This window comes from Dipodomys spectabilis, unplaced genomic scaffold, assembly GCF_019054845.1.
Source record: "Dipodomys spectabilis isolate Male_0828 unplaced genomic scaffold, ASM1905484v1 ptg000067l, whole genome shotgun sequence".
NCBI classification, from domain to species: Eukaryota; Metazoa; Chordata; class Mammalia; order Rodentia; family Heteromyidae; genus Dipodomys; species Dipodomys spectabilis.
In genome coordinates, this window is record NW_024870744.1 from 4,693,498 (window position 1) to 4,707,016 (window position 13,519).

The 13,519-nt window shown below is 49.1% G+C and overlaps 1 protein-coding gene across 5 annotated transcripts in view; it reads right to left on the minus strand.

Moving 5' to 3' along the window:
• Rapgef1 (Rap guanine nucleotide exchange factor 1) overlaps positions 1–13,519 on the minus strand; it is a 122,160-nt gene that overhangs the window by 53,996 nt on the left and 54,645 nt on the right. For 3 of the 5 annotated variants that reach the window (XM_042680913.1, XM_042680916.1, XM_042680912.1), the window contains exons 2-3: positions 5,149–5,288; positions 4,563–4,676 (exon numbers count right to left, since the gene is read on the minus strand). In XM_042680913.1, the coding sequence (XP_042536847.1) occupies positions 4,563–4,676; positions 5,149–5,288 (254 nt within the window). The remainder of the gene's footprint in view (positions 1–4,562; positions 4,677–5,148; positions 5,289–13,519) is intronic. The other 2 variants (XM_042680915.1, XM_042680914.1) reach the window with 1 other exon arrangement.

The window sequence follows — 13,519 nt, forward strand, 5'->3', positions numbered from 1 at the left end:
TGGGCGGGCAAGGAGCAAAACTGTTCTCCTGCCTGGTGGTGGGAGACAGCAGCTTGGCTCTGAGGCTGCTGCCCCTGCAGCAGAGCAGTCAGAGTCCAGCGGGTACCGGTGCTCCTTATCCCGCCTGCAGTCCTGGCCCTCACTCCCTGCTAGGATGGCAAAGCACCAGACGCAGATATGGCCTAAGCTAGGGGAGAGGAAATCAAAATCAGTGTAAGAGACACCGGCCCCATGGGATGGATTAAAGGCAATGCCACACAGCCCTTTCTGCTGCTGAGTAGCAGCAGGTGGCTCCCGCCCATCAGAGCCCAGTGCCGAGAGCTCAGTTACAGTGAGCACCCACAGCCCTGCCACCGCAGGCCTTCTTGCCAGCATCCTCTTCCTTTTTTTTTTTTCCTGTGGGGCTTGAACTCGTGGCCTGGGTGCTGTCCCTCAGCTCTTCAGCTCCAGGCAAACGCTCTACCACATGAGCCATAGCACCACTTCTGGTTTTTAGTGGTTTATTGGAGATAAGAGTCTCACGCACTTTCTTGCCCGGGCTGACATTGGACCATGATCCTCAGATCTCAGCCTCCAGAGTAGCTAGGATGACAGGTGTGAGCCACCGGCGCCCAGCTATCCTGCGTATTATATTTCACTCTAAGTCGGGGAGCTGAAAGTGGACCCCTCATAGTCCACTTAAGAGCTCCAGGACCCAGTGGCTGTGGAAACACCCTCAGGACTGAGGACCTCGCCCTCCCAGGGCCATTTCTAGACAGTGCTAACTGCGCTAGCATGGCCCGCGTGGGGATGTCAGCTTCAGGCCAGGGTTCACGGCAACCTTTTCTTTGCCACTTTTGAACACTCCACGGCTCATTGCCAGGTTTGTTCAGCATTTTCAATCTTATAGGCTATAAGAGTTTACAAATTCAGCTACGAAGACAGAAGAGACCACTGGCACGGCTCAGTGAAACCAAGCTGCAAAGACAGTAGAGTGCAGTGGGGAAAAAGATCTTAACGTGAACTTGGGCCACAGCCTCCATGAGCGCACACTGGAGATAGGAACAAGGCCTGCCCCACGCAGGTAGAGCAGCATGTGTGAGAACACAGGACAGGGGCTTGGGCAGAGGGAAACCTCGGCAGGTGGCAGTGCTCTGAGCCAACTTCTGTCCACCAGTGCTTTCTGAGTGTGTGTGCTTCTGGCAGGGGCGGCAGGCCTGCCGCCTGGGGTGAGACAAGAAGACCCCTTAACCTCTGTAAGTGGCAAGCGACTCGGGAACAGCACTGACATGAGCGGCACAGACCCTCCCATCCATCCCTGCTCTGAGGCAGGCTCCCAGCACTTCAGCTCTGGGGACCTGCACCTGCAACAGCTTTGCCCTGACCACTTGTATTGTACCGGCTTCACACTGCTATGATGAGGACCAAACACCCGGTCCAGACACTGCCAAATCCCCCTGAGGTTTGTACACAGCTCAATAAGTGAACGCTGCTTTCTTCTCAACATTTCCTCCAGTGTCTCTTCTAGCAGTAATAAAGAAAGCAAGGTTAGAAATTCAAAAACTCGCTGGGAAGGAAGTGGCGCTGTGGCTCAGGTGGTAGATCCCTTGCTTTGAGTTGAAGAGCTCTGGGACAGCGCCCAGGTCCAGAGTTCAAGCCCCACAACTGACCAAAAAAAAATATTGTAAGACTGGCTGGGAGCTGGTGGGTCACTCCTGTAATCCTTGCTACACAGGAAGATGAGATCTAAATATTATGGTTTGAAGCCAGCCTGGGCAGGAAAGTCTGTGAGACTTATCTCCAATAAACTACTCAGGAAAAGCCCAAAAGTGGCACTGTGGCTCAAGTGGTAGATCATTAGCCTTGAACAATAGAAGCTTAGGGACCATGCTCAGGCTCTGAGTTCAAGCCCTAGGACTGGCACAAAAAGAAAAAATAAATCAAGGACTGATAGAAGCTTGTAGGTGGGAAAGAGACAGTGACAGAGTGAGTTTGTTTGGAATAAACTGCATACATATATGGAAATGTCACAATGAACTCCCTTCTTGTACCACTAACATATAGTCACAAAGAAGATATTGTACTTCATATTTTCTATTCTATTGATCTAGATGTGTTATGTGTTTTATTGCCAGTGCTAAGGTTTTGCATATGAGGTATTAATTCTGCATAATCTTGATATACAACCTTTTTAATGTATTGTTGAATTTTATGTATTATAATTTTTTTTTTTTGGTCGGTTGTGGGGCTTGAACTCTGGGCTTGGGCGCTGTCCCTGTGCTCTTCAGCTCAAGGCGAGCGCTCTACCACTTGAGCCACAGCGCCACTTCCAGTTTTCTAGTGGTTTAACTGGAGTCTCACGGACTTTCCTGCCCGGGCTGGCTTTGAACCGTGATCCTCAGATCTCAGGCTCCTGAGTAGCTAGGATTACAGGTGTGAGCCACCGGCACCCGGCTTGTATTATAATTTTGTTGAGGAGCTTTGTATCTATTTTGGTCTACAGTTTCCTTTAATAAAAATAGCATTTACCATGAAGAAAAAAATTCAAGGACTGAAAACCAGGCACCAGTGGCTCCTGCCTATAATCTTAGCTACTCAGGAGCGTGAGATCTAAAACTTGCAGTGTAAAGCTAATCCAGGCAGCAAAGTCTGTGAGACTCTTATTTCTAATTAACCACCAAAAGACCCAAGTGGAGCTGTGGCTCAAGTGGCAGAGTGCAAAAAAAGCTAATGGACAGTACCCAGGCCCTGAGTTCAAGCCCCAGGACCACACATAGACAAAAAAAAAAAAAAAAAAAAATTCAAGGACTGAGTGGCTGAACAGCTTAATAAAGCATGTTAGTTTGAAGTGCCTGCCGGGGAGAGAGTGGCTTTCACTCTCAGGGCACCAGGAATGCAGCTCCATGGTCTGCTACGCATCACAAAGCTGAGGCACGGGCCTCCCTGAGCTTCCTCTACCTGGAATTAGGTCTCCGGCAAACACAGAACGAGCCTTCTGCCCTTCAGGTCCCTTCTGCTAACACATAGGCAGCAATATGGGGGGTTTTGGGGGTATGTTGTGGGAGGCAGTACTAAGGTTTGAATCTGGGCACTTACACTAGCTAGGCAAGAACTCTGTCAACTGAACCATTCCTCCAGCCCTGAAAACTCATTCAGCCAGACTTTTGAACTTAAAACCCTTATTTCTCTACGTGTGTGTGTGTGTGTGTGTGTGTGTGTGTGTGTGTGTGTGTGTGTGTGTGTACTGGGGTTTGAACTTGAGACTCACACTCTAGCTCAGTTTTGCTCACATATCATTTGAGACAAGAGTCTCAAAGATCTGTCTGCCAGGGCTGGCTCCGAACCATGATGCTCAGATCCCAGCCTCCTGAGTAGCTAGAGTTATAGCTGTGAGCCACCTTAGCTTTTGTGCTCTATCACTTGAGCCACAGCTCTACTTCTGGCTTTTTGGTAGTTAACTAGAGATAAAAGTCTCATGGACTTTTCTGCCTGGGCTGACTTTGAATCATGATCTTAATGATTCTTAGATCTCAGCTTCTTGAGTAGCTAGGATTACAGGTATGAACCACCAGTGCCAGCTTGGCTTTCTTTTTTTTTTTGGGGGGGGGGGTCCAGTTGTGGGGCCTGAACTCTGGGACAGCGCTGTCTGTCCCTCAGCTCTTCAGCTCAAGGCTAGCGCTCTACCACTTTGAGCCACGGCGCCATTTCCAGCTTTTTTCTTTTTGCTTATGTGGTGCTGAGGAATCGAACCCAGGGCCTCAGGCATGCAAGGCAAGTGCTCTACCACTGAGCCACCTTCCCAGCCCTTGGCTTTATTTCTTGAAGTAGAAATGTAGCAGCTGAGAGTGGTGATGCATGTGTGTAATCCCAGCAGTCAGGAGGCAGAGGCAGGAAGACTGAAAGTTCAAACTAGCCTGGGCTATCCACTGAGACCTGCCTAAAAAACACATGGTTGAGAATGTCACTCGTGGTAGAGCACTTGCTAGTTACGCACAAGGTGCTAGTTTTGATCCCTAGCACTGCCAAAAAAAGGAATTCACTATTATGACATTGGATAGCCTGTATTCGAATCTTGCCTTCACTCCTTTTGTGTGTGATGGGTGTCTCTACAGCTTGGTTTCCTTTTCAGCAGGACAGGTTTTCACTTGTCAGGGCTGCAATGATTACCAAGGAAGAGGACATGAGAAGCACTCAGCACGAAACCAGAAAAGGCCCCATCGGTGGCTCCTGGCCTCTGCATTCCCCAAGGTTTGCAGATGGCTAAAAGAGCACGGGTAGCTTAGAAGGTAACCTTCCCTTCTAAACGCCAGGAAAGATCAGCTTCTGCCAGGGTGAGACTCACCCACCCCAGTACCCGCTGGACCCAAACAGCATACCAGACCCACCCCAGAAAGAAGCCCCGAGCTGCTGCCGTGTCTACTGAGCTCCCTCTGCAGATGAGGGCTCTGCTGAGCAGCCCGGGCCCCAGTGCCACCCAGTGAGGACGCAGTGGAGGGCAGGAGGTGTTTTCCACCCCAAACCACGGGCCAGGGTCCTGCAGGGGAAGGCAAGGCAAACCCCATCATTCTTAATGTCACACTGACCTTCTGCCTCTGAGACCTGGAAGCCACAGCACTGGTGGACATAAATTCTACTGTCTGCTGCTCCAGATCCAAGGGGACAGGGTAGCCCTCTGGTAGAAATCTGTCTCTTGCCTCCTGGAAGAGAGGAAACCTGGATTCCTACAGAGCTTGAAATGACCGGTGTAGGTGGAAGGTAGGGGTTGATGAAAATCAACAGCTGTTTCAGAACATCTGGCTCAGCTGGCCCTGCTGAGATTACTAGGGCTCACATATCTTTGGCTGGGCCTCCAGGGGCTTGCATTTCAGAGCACGAGTCCTGAAGCACAGGGCTTGGTGCTCAGGCTGTCTGCGGCATCTGTGTGTGTGTGTGTGTGTCCCAGGACAGCATGGGGCCTTCTGGGGTGGCACGCTGCACCCTGGGTGGGAGCACAGTGCCCAGAGGCTGCCATAGCCAGAAAAGGAAAACTGTCTCAGCCACTGGCAGGACAGACACTTCCCATTCTACAGGGCCACCGACGGCCCGGGGAGTGCCCTGACACAGAGCCAGTGCCACGTGCCCTGCTGGACACAGGCTGGGGCCAGAAGGACACCTAGAAGGGCAGCTTACTTTGTTCCCAGGTTTCTCTGGAATCTTCACCGACCCCTCAGTGGGCTTTCCCTTCTTGGACGGCGTTCTCTTGATTTTGGGAGAGTGGAATTTGTCCATCAGCTTCATGGTGAAGGAGGAGAGGTGTGAACGCTGCGAGTCTGAAAACACAGAGTGCTGATGGTTAGAGGAGGACGGGAAGAGCCATGGCTTCTGTGGCTTCTGTGGTGGACCTGAGCCGAGTCCTCTAGCTGACCTCCATTCTCTGCTTGTTCAGGGAGTCAAAGGGAAGGCAATACGGACACTGAACATCCCTGCCCACTGCTGCTCCATAAGGGTTAGGTGGTTTAGAACCATGGACATTAACAAAAGTCAAAATGGATATGGAAAAGGATCTAAAAATAATGCCCAAGTATCCTTTTTAGAATTTCTATGTTGATGCAATCAGAAGGGAAAGGAAGGGAAGGAAAAAGGAGGGGAGGAGATAGGAGGGGAAGGGAAGAGAGGGAAACGAGAGGAAGACTTTCTAAGAAAGAAATTCAAGCAGAATTGCAGAGGCGTGGGATGTGAGAAGTGAAGCCCCTTTGAATCAGCTTTCTCACTCTTAGGTATAAGAACCTACAACAAGGGGCTGGGAAGGTGGCTCAGTGGTAGAGTGTTTGCCTTGCATGCATGAGGCCCTGGGATCAATTCAGTACCACATAAGCAGAAAAAGCCTGAAGTGGTGCTGTGGCTCAAGTGGTAGAGTGCTAGCCTTGAATTCAGGTCCCACGATCGACCAAAAACAAACAAACAAACAAACAAAAAAAGAACCTACAACAAGTGTCACAGGCCTGGCCCCAAAGCCAGCAGCAGAGCCAGAACCACTGCAGGGTGTTCAAAAAGCACTCCAGGTCAAGGCAAAGGCAGTGACTTCCCTAGAGTGAGGACCAGGTAAAAAGTCTGATTTGATATTGCAGTGGGGTTCTTACAGGGTGTCCAGGGAAGAATAAATTTTAGATACAAATGCTAAGCTGCAAGACTAAAGTTGAATGCCATCAATATTAACGACTCCTGTGTGGCAAACGACACAGCTGAGAATGTGGAAAGAATGTGTAGGATGTCAGAAAGCATTTGAGCTGGTTGCCAGTGTCTCATTCCTGTAATCCTAGCTATATAGATCCTGGAGGATCATAGTTCAAATAGAGCCTAGACAGAAAAGTCTGTGAGACTCCATCTCCAAAATAACCAACAAAAAGCTGGGCTGGAGGTATGGCTCAAGTGGCAGAGTACCATCCTAGGAAGGAAGTAAGGAGAGTAAAATGAAAAAAAAAAAGAAAAGAAAATGATGCACCTGGCAAAAGACTTACATGCAGAAAAAAAAAAGGATTCATTGAGGGTATACCTCTGTGATAATGTGATTGACCAACACGCACAAAGCCCATTTGGTACCCCGAACCACAGTGAAAAAAAAAATTTAAAAAGCTGGGTATGGTGGCTTATCCCTGTAAGGCCAGAAACTAGGAAGGTGGAGATTGGGAGGATTTCAGTTTGAGGCCAATTGGGGGAAAAAGTTAGGAAAACTTCATCTTAATTTTTTTTTTTTTTTTCTTTTTTTTTTTGGGTCCGGTCATGGGGCCTGAACTCTGGGCCTGGGCGCTGTCCCTCAGCTCTTCAGCTCAAGGCTAGCACTCTACCACTTGAGCCACAGCGCCACTTCCGGCTTTTTTCTTATGTGGTGCTGAGGAATCGAACCCAGGGCCTCGAGCATGCAAGGCAAGTGCTCTACCACTGAGCCACCTTCCCAGCCCCTGATCTTAATTTTTAAAAAAAGTCTGGGATGTAGATGTATGTAGGAGGCTCACATTCCAAGGCTAGCCCTGGGCAAGAAGTTGATTCCGCTGGGAGGCAAACGTTAAAAATCACCTGGCTAGCAAGTGTGAGGCCCTGAGTTTAAACCCTAGGACTGCCAACTCAACAAACAGCTTACATAAAACTAAATGATAGACAAAGAGCACAATTTAAATAGACATTTCCCCAAATCAGCAATAGGTGGAAGGCCAGTAATGCTTAGGGAAATATAAATCAGAAGCACACGGAGGCACTGCTTCTCAGGGGCGCTGCTGAGGACTGGAGAGGCCAGCGGCCTCACACACTGCTCCGGGTCATGTATGCTGGTCACAGTCTGACCCCATGATGCCACAGGACAATTCACAACAGCACTATTCATAAAAACCAGAAGGTAGGGACAACTCAAATGTCCATGACCAGTAAGTAAAATGTGGTATTTCCTCACAACGGAGCATTATTTGGCAATGTAAAAGAATGACTACGGCATGGCAACCAGTCACAGAAGACCGCACGTGGCACATTCCACTGATCTGACACGCTCGGGCAGGAGAGTCTAAGTGTAGTAGTCAGCCCCTGCCATAAACAACCGGGAAGGGAGAGCGGTCAGAAAGGGACTGCTAATGAGCAGCAGGGTCTTCTGGTTAGGAACAAAAGAAGCTTAAGATTGAATCTGATGATAGCTGCACAAACCAGTGAGTTCCTGAAAGAACACTTGGTGCATACTGATAAGCGAGTGCACTCTAAGCTGTGGGAACTGCATCTCAGCAATGCTCCTGAAGCCACCTAAAACTCACCGGACAGCCTTCCTCATCACCACTTACCACACACTGCGCCCTGTCTAAAACGGTCTCATTAACTGACTAATCATGTGTCTCTGCCTCTCAAGAAAGTGAGCTCCCCAGGACACAGCCCCGCGCTGTGCACACCTGCTTCCTCTGTGTCCAGGCCTGCCTGCCTTGTGCTGTCCATGTCCACTTGCACCTTGCTGTCCAGGCCTGCTTCCCCTCCGTTGTCTATGTCCACTCCCTCATTGTCCATGCCTGTTTCCCCCTCGCTGTCCATGTCTGTGTATCCTGAGCTAACACAGTGTCTGGATCACAGAAGAGGGTCAGTAAATATGCTTTCTTTTGTTGTTGTTGGTAGTGGGGCTTGAACTCTGGCCTGGGCGCTGTTCCTCAGCTCTTCAGCTCAAGGTGAGAGTTCTACCACTTGAGCTACAGTACCATTTCTGTTTTTTTCTAATTTATTGAAGAGTCTCACCGACTTTCCTGCCGAGGCTGGCTTTGAACCATGATCCTCAGATCTCAGCCTCCTGAGTAGCTAGGATTACAGGAGTGAGCCACCAGCACCTGATTCAGTAACTATTCTTTCAAACCAATCAACGGAAACACACTCTAGAAAAAACACTGCTTCTTTTAGCAGAAGTATACAGAAAATACTCAAGATTTAGCTGAAACTGAAAACACAAAACACTTTCTTCTTCCACAGAAAAAATAGGTATCTATAATTTTTAAAAAGCTCCCCATCTAATTTCCAGCAGCTTAGTGCTTAAAAAAAAAAAAAAAAATTTCCAGCCGGGCACTGGTGGCTCATGCCTGTTATCCTAGTTACGCAGGAGGCTAAGATCTGAGGATCGCGGTTCAAAGCCAGCCCGGGCAGGAAAGACCATGAGACTCCTATCTCCAATAAACCACCAGAAAACCGGAAGTGGCACTGTAGCTCAATTGGTAGAGCACTCGCCTTGAGCTGAAGAGCTGAGGGACAGCGCCCAGGCCCAGAGTTCAAGCCCCACGACCGACAAAAAAAAAAAAAAAAATTCCTCTGCTGGGCATGAGTGGCTCACGCCTGTAATCCTAGCTACTCAGGAGACTGAGATCTGAGGATCACGGTTCAAAGCCAGCTCCGGCAAGGAAAATCTGGGAGACTCTTATTTCCAATTAACAACCAGAAAACCGGAAGTGCTGTGGCTCAAGTGGTAGAGTGCTTGCCTTGAGCTGAAGAGATCAGGGACAGTGCCCAAGCCCAGAGTTCAAGCTCCAAAACCAACAATGACAACAAAAAAAATCTCTTAAGGAACTTTGTTCACTGCTGATGGGCATGTAAACTAATGCAGCCACTGTGGAAATCAGCATGGAGATTCCTCAAAAGGCTATAACTGCCCCCCTCCCCCAACTACCACTGGGCATAGATAACCATGGAAGAGTAAGTCACTATACCAGAAAGACACTGCATAGCTAAGTTTATTAAAGCACTATTCATAAGTGCCAGATTGGAATCAGGCAAGGTGCCCCACAACAGATGAATGGATAAAAAGCTATGGTACAGGGGGCTGGGAAGGTGGCTCAGTGGTAAAGTGCATGCCTTGCATGCATGAGGCCCTGGGTTCGATTCCTCAGCACCACATAAGCAAAAAGAAAAAAGCCGGAAGTGGCGCTGTGGCTCAAGTGGTAGAGTGCTAGCCTTGAGCTGAAGAGCTGAGGGACGGCGCCCAGGCCCAGAGTTGAGGCCCCACGACTGGACCCCCCCCAAAAAAAAAACTATGGTACATGTACACACACATCCCATTATGTATATATGAATATGATACGTAAAAGAAAAATAAAATCATGACATCTGCCAAAAAATGAATGCAATTTGAAGCCATTATACTAAGTGACACATGCCAAGCTCAAGCTCCAAGTCAAATATTGTATGTTTTTGGTCATATATGGAAATCAAATATATCTATATCTATATCCTACACATAATTATAACATAAATCAAACTGAAGGACTACTTAGAAGGAGGGAGAAAGGAAAAATAAAGATAGAGGGTGAATAATTTCATAATGCCTATGAAAACAGCATAAAGAACCCCTGTTGATCAACAGGAGACAGGGAACATGGAAAGAGAGACAGCCTGTCGGGGGTGGGTGCAGTGAGAAAGGACATGGAGGAAGCTGAGCAATGAAAAACCTGTTGAAACTGGGAAGGGGAAAGGGGAGGGGGGGAGGGGTTGGAACGACAGAGGGGAAGGCATTGATTAGAATACATCACAAGCAGGAGTGTAAGTATAACAATGAGACCTTCCCCACCATGTAACTAATGTAAGCTAAAATTAGCGCACATGTAGCCAGGCCAAATGCTACTCCACAGCTGAGTGCTGCAGCAGGGTGCTGGCCCCAAAGGCAGGCGGAAACAGACACAAAGGAAGCAGTGCCCCTGAGCCTCGCCTGGCCCAGCTCCCAGGGTAGGTGGGCAGGGCGCAGGAATGGCCCTACAGGGGCTGCCATCCTGGGATTCAGACCAGGTAAACAGGTGGAGTCTTCCAGCCCACTGCTTCCTCTTCCTCCCCCATTGCTTCTCCTCCTTCTCCTCCCCCTTGCGCCTGTGCTGTCCACCCAGGGCCAGAGACCTGCAGGCAGGGACCACTGACAGTTTATACTTCCTTCTTTCCACTTCAAATCACTCCAACAGCCTCATCACTTGCTGGCTAAAAAGACGCGCACTGCAGACCACTGGGCTGAAACACCAGCATGCCCCCTTTACACCTTCACTTGCTTGTCTTGGGAAGACAAGGCTGAAATGGCCGAGGTGACACGGGACTGTGGGCAGTGTGGTAGAGGCTTTAGTCCTTGCCTCTTCTCACACCCGCCACATGCCGTATGAGTCATTTTTGTGAGCAGGGCAGCGAGTGAGAAGATATGCTTTCTGCCTCATTCTGTGTCCGGCTGAGACTAATGTAACCGCTTTGAGCATGTTTAATGCAGGCTGGCCAGACCGGGTTATTCTGGGCTAGTGCATTAAATGATGCTTGACTTGTGATTCTAGCTTTCAGTGGGTTGGTTGGGATGTAATGCCAACCCAAATGAAGAAGCAATGTGAAACTGCCGTCGTGTCTGGCACGTGGCTGGCATACAGAGCTGCCCAGTACAGGAAGCTGACCTAACTCTATGGTTTGGGTGGTAGCAAGGCTGATCAAACTGAATTTTTACTGTCCAACTGCCTATAATCTTTTTTTTTTTTGGGTCCGGTCGTGGGGCCTGAACTCTGGGTCTGGGTGCTGTCTCTCAGCTCTTCAGCTCAAGGCTAGCGCTCTACCACTTGAGCCACAGCGCCACTTCCGGCTTTTTGCTTATGTGGTGCGAAGGAATCGAACGCAGGACCTCAGGCATGCAAGCCAAGCACTCTACCACTGAGCCACCTTCCCAGCCCTAACTGCCTATAATCTTGCTTGGGCTATTCTGTAGCTCCTGATTAGAGACAGCCTCACAAATGCCCTTTCCTTCCTGCTCTCCTGGAGTCAGCACACTGTTCATCTGCTCCCCTCTGGGGATAGCCTGCTCCTTCTGCATTGCTTTTACCACTGTCCACCCCTTCTGAACTAACCTCACAAGGGCCTGAAAAGGCCAGCATACCCTCCTGGGCAGGCTCCCAAGACAGAGGGGATGTTAGGATTTGATCATCTGTATAAGCAGACTGAAGGCTGGGAAAGCAGACTCAAATGGGGAAGCTGGGCCGCAGGCATGGTTTTTTGGGCCTGCTATAGCAGTCAGACATCTTTATAGAGACAACGGGTGAGTTGACTTCCCATCTTCACTTGGGTCAGCTGCCTGGAGTTGTGTGTGGGAAGTGGTAGGACTGAGGAACTGGTCACATGCCCAACCCCACCATCATGACCATGGTGGAACCAGGGCAGGCAGGGCTGGCCTGGATCGTGACCCTGGAACCAGCTGTGGCCAACTCACTGTGCGGCAGGTGCTGGAAGCCTGGGGGGGGGGAGGCGCGGGGTGACGTAGTCTCATGCACCTCTGCTCTGCCACAGAGACTGAGCGTGGTCTGCTGCGGGGCTAAGCGGGCCCTCTGCAGGCCTACCAACACGCTTTCTACAGGATGCGCAACAGCCATAACACAGCCAGCCCTGGTGCCTCTGGCACGTCAAGTAGACAAAACTCCCTTGTGATGACAAGCGACCTTCTCAACTGGAAACTGAATCCAGCAGGAGTGAAGTCTCAGGCGATGTTCAAGGCCCTCCAACTACTCTGAGGTTGGGGCCATGGGGTGGGAGGAGCGCCAGGCATGAACACTGCTTTTAGGGTAATCGTGCCAATAGCTCCAGACACATACAAACCTCGCTTGCCCTGCCCCTCCATGCACATGTCCATCGCTGGAGCAGGGGGCGGGACCAAAGCCCTCTTCCCCTCACAGCAATCTCTTACTGACACTGACTTTTGGGAAATTATAATGAGGATTTACAAATCTTCTTTTAAAAAGATTTTCTACTAAAATTAAAACAAAAAACATGAAGATTCTCACAGACAGCAAAGTCCGTGAGAATCTTATCTCCAACTAACCACCAGAAAACCAGAAGTGGCTCAAGTGGTAGAGCGCTCACCTTAACCTGAAGAGCTGAGGGACAGCACCCAGGCCCAGAGCTCAAGCCCCATGACCAACAACAGCAACAAAAAGTGAAGATTTCATACATGCATGTAGACAAGTTACAGAGGATGAATCCAATGTGTCTCCTCCAGCTGGTCTGTCACTTGGGACTAACTTTCGGCAATGACAGCACCCAGTGCCACTGCCCTACTCAACAACTCCATGTGGTCACGAGGTCATATGACCGTGGAACAGAGCTTCTATTTAGCTGTACAAGACAGTGCAGCCAGAGCTAGACTGTCAGCTGCCCTGATGTGCCCTCTTCTCCTCCATAATCACACCTTGCCCTTCCTGCCACGGTCTATGTCCACGTGTATAGTTTAACTTGTGAGTCTGTGAACCTGACCTAGATGGCAGCATATTATAAAGATCCCATGCATTTGTGGCTCCCTCAAACGCAGGCCCGACATTTACCCATGCTAGTGTATCAATGCTATAGCCAAAGTCCAGATCCCGCACTGCTACTTTCATTTATCTGCTCTCCTGTCAGTAGACAGGTTGTTTCCAGCCTTTTTTCTGTTTTTGGAGGGGGAGGTGTCAGTATTGGGGCTTAAACTCAGGGTCTTGCACGCTTGCTTAGTTTTCTTTACTCATAGCTCGCACTCTACCACTTAAGCCACATTTCTATTTCCAGCTTTTTGCTAGTTAATGGGAGGTAAGAGTCTTTCAGACTTTTCTGTCTGGGTTGGCTTTAAATCTTGATCTTTAGATCTTAGTAGTTAGGATTACAAGTTTGTACTATTGGTGTCAGCTTTTTTTTTAACTTTTATTAGCAATGCTATTACGAACATCTATGTCTTCCAGAACATGTGCATATGTTCTTATGAGCAGTTGCTGTATTTAATCATGTGATTTCCCCCAAGTGGCTGTGTGACTTCCCAGTTGTTCTAGCCACACTGAGAGACCCAGTTACTTTACACGTCTGCCCCTACCAGGGGTTGCCAGACAGGCACATTGTTCACAGTCATGTCTAATTACAGGAAACAAAAGCCTTCCTTCACATGCAAGTGCCAAAAGTGGGTGTGTATCTAATGCATAGAGACCTGTAAATCTGAAAGCCACGGGAAAGGCTTAAAACAAAACCCACTCCTGCTCAGTGTGGCATTTACACCCAAAAAGGTCAGAGATTCTCAAGGGTCAATTTG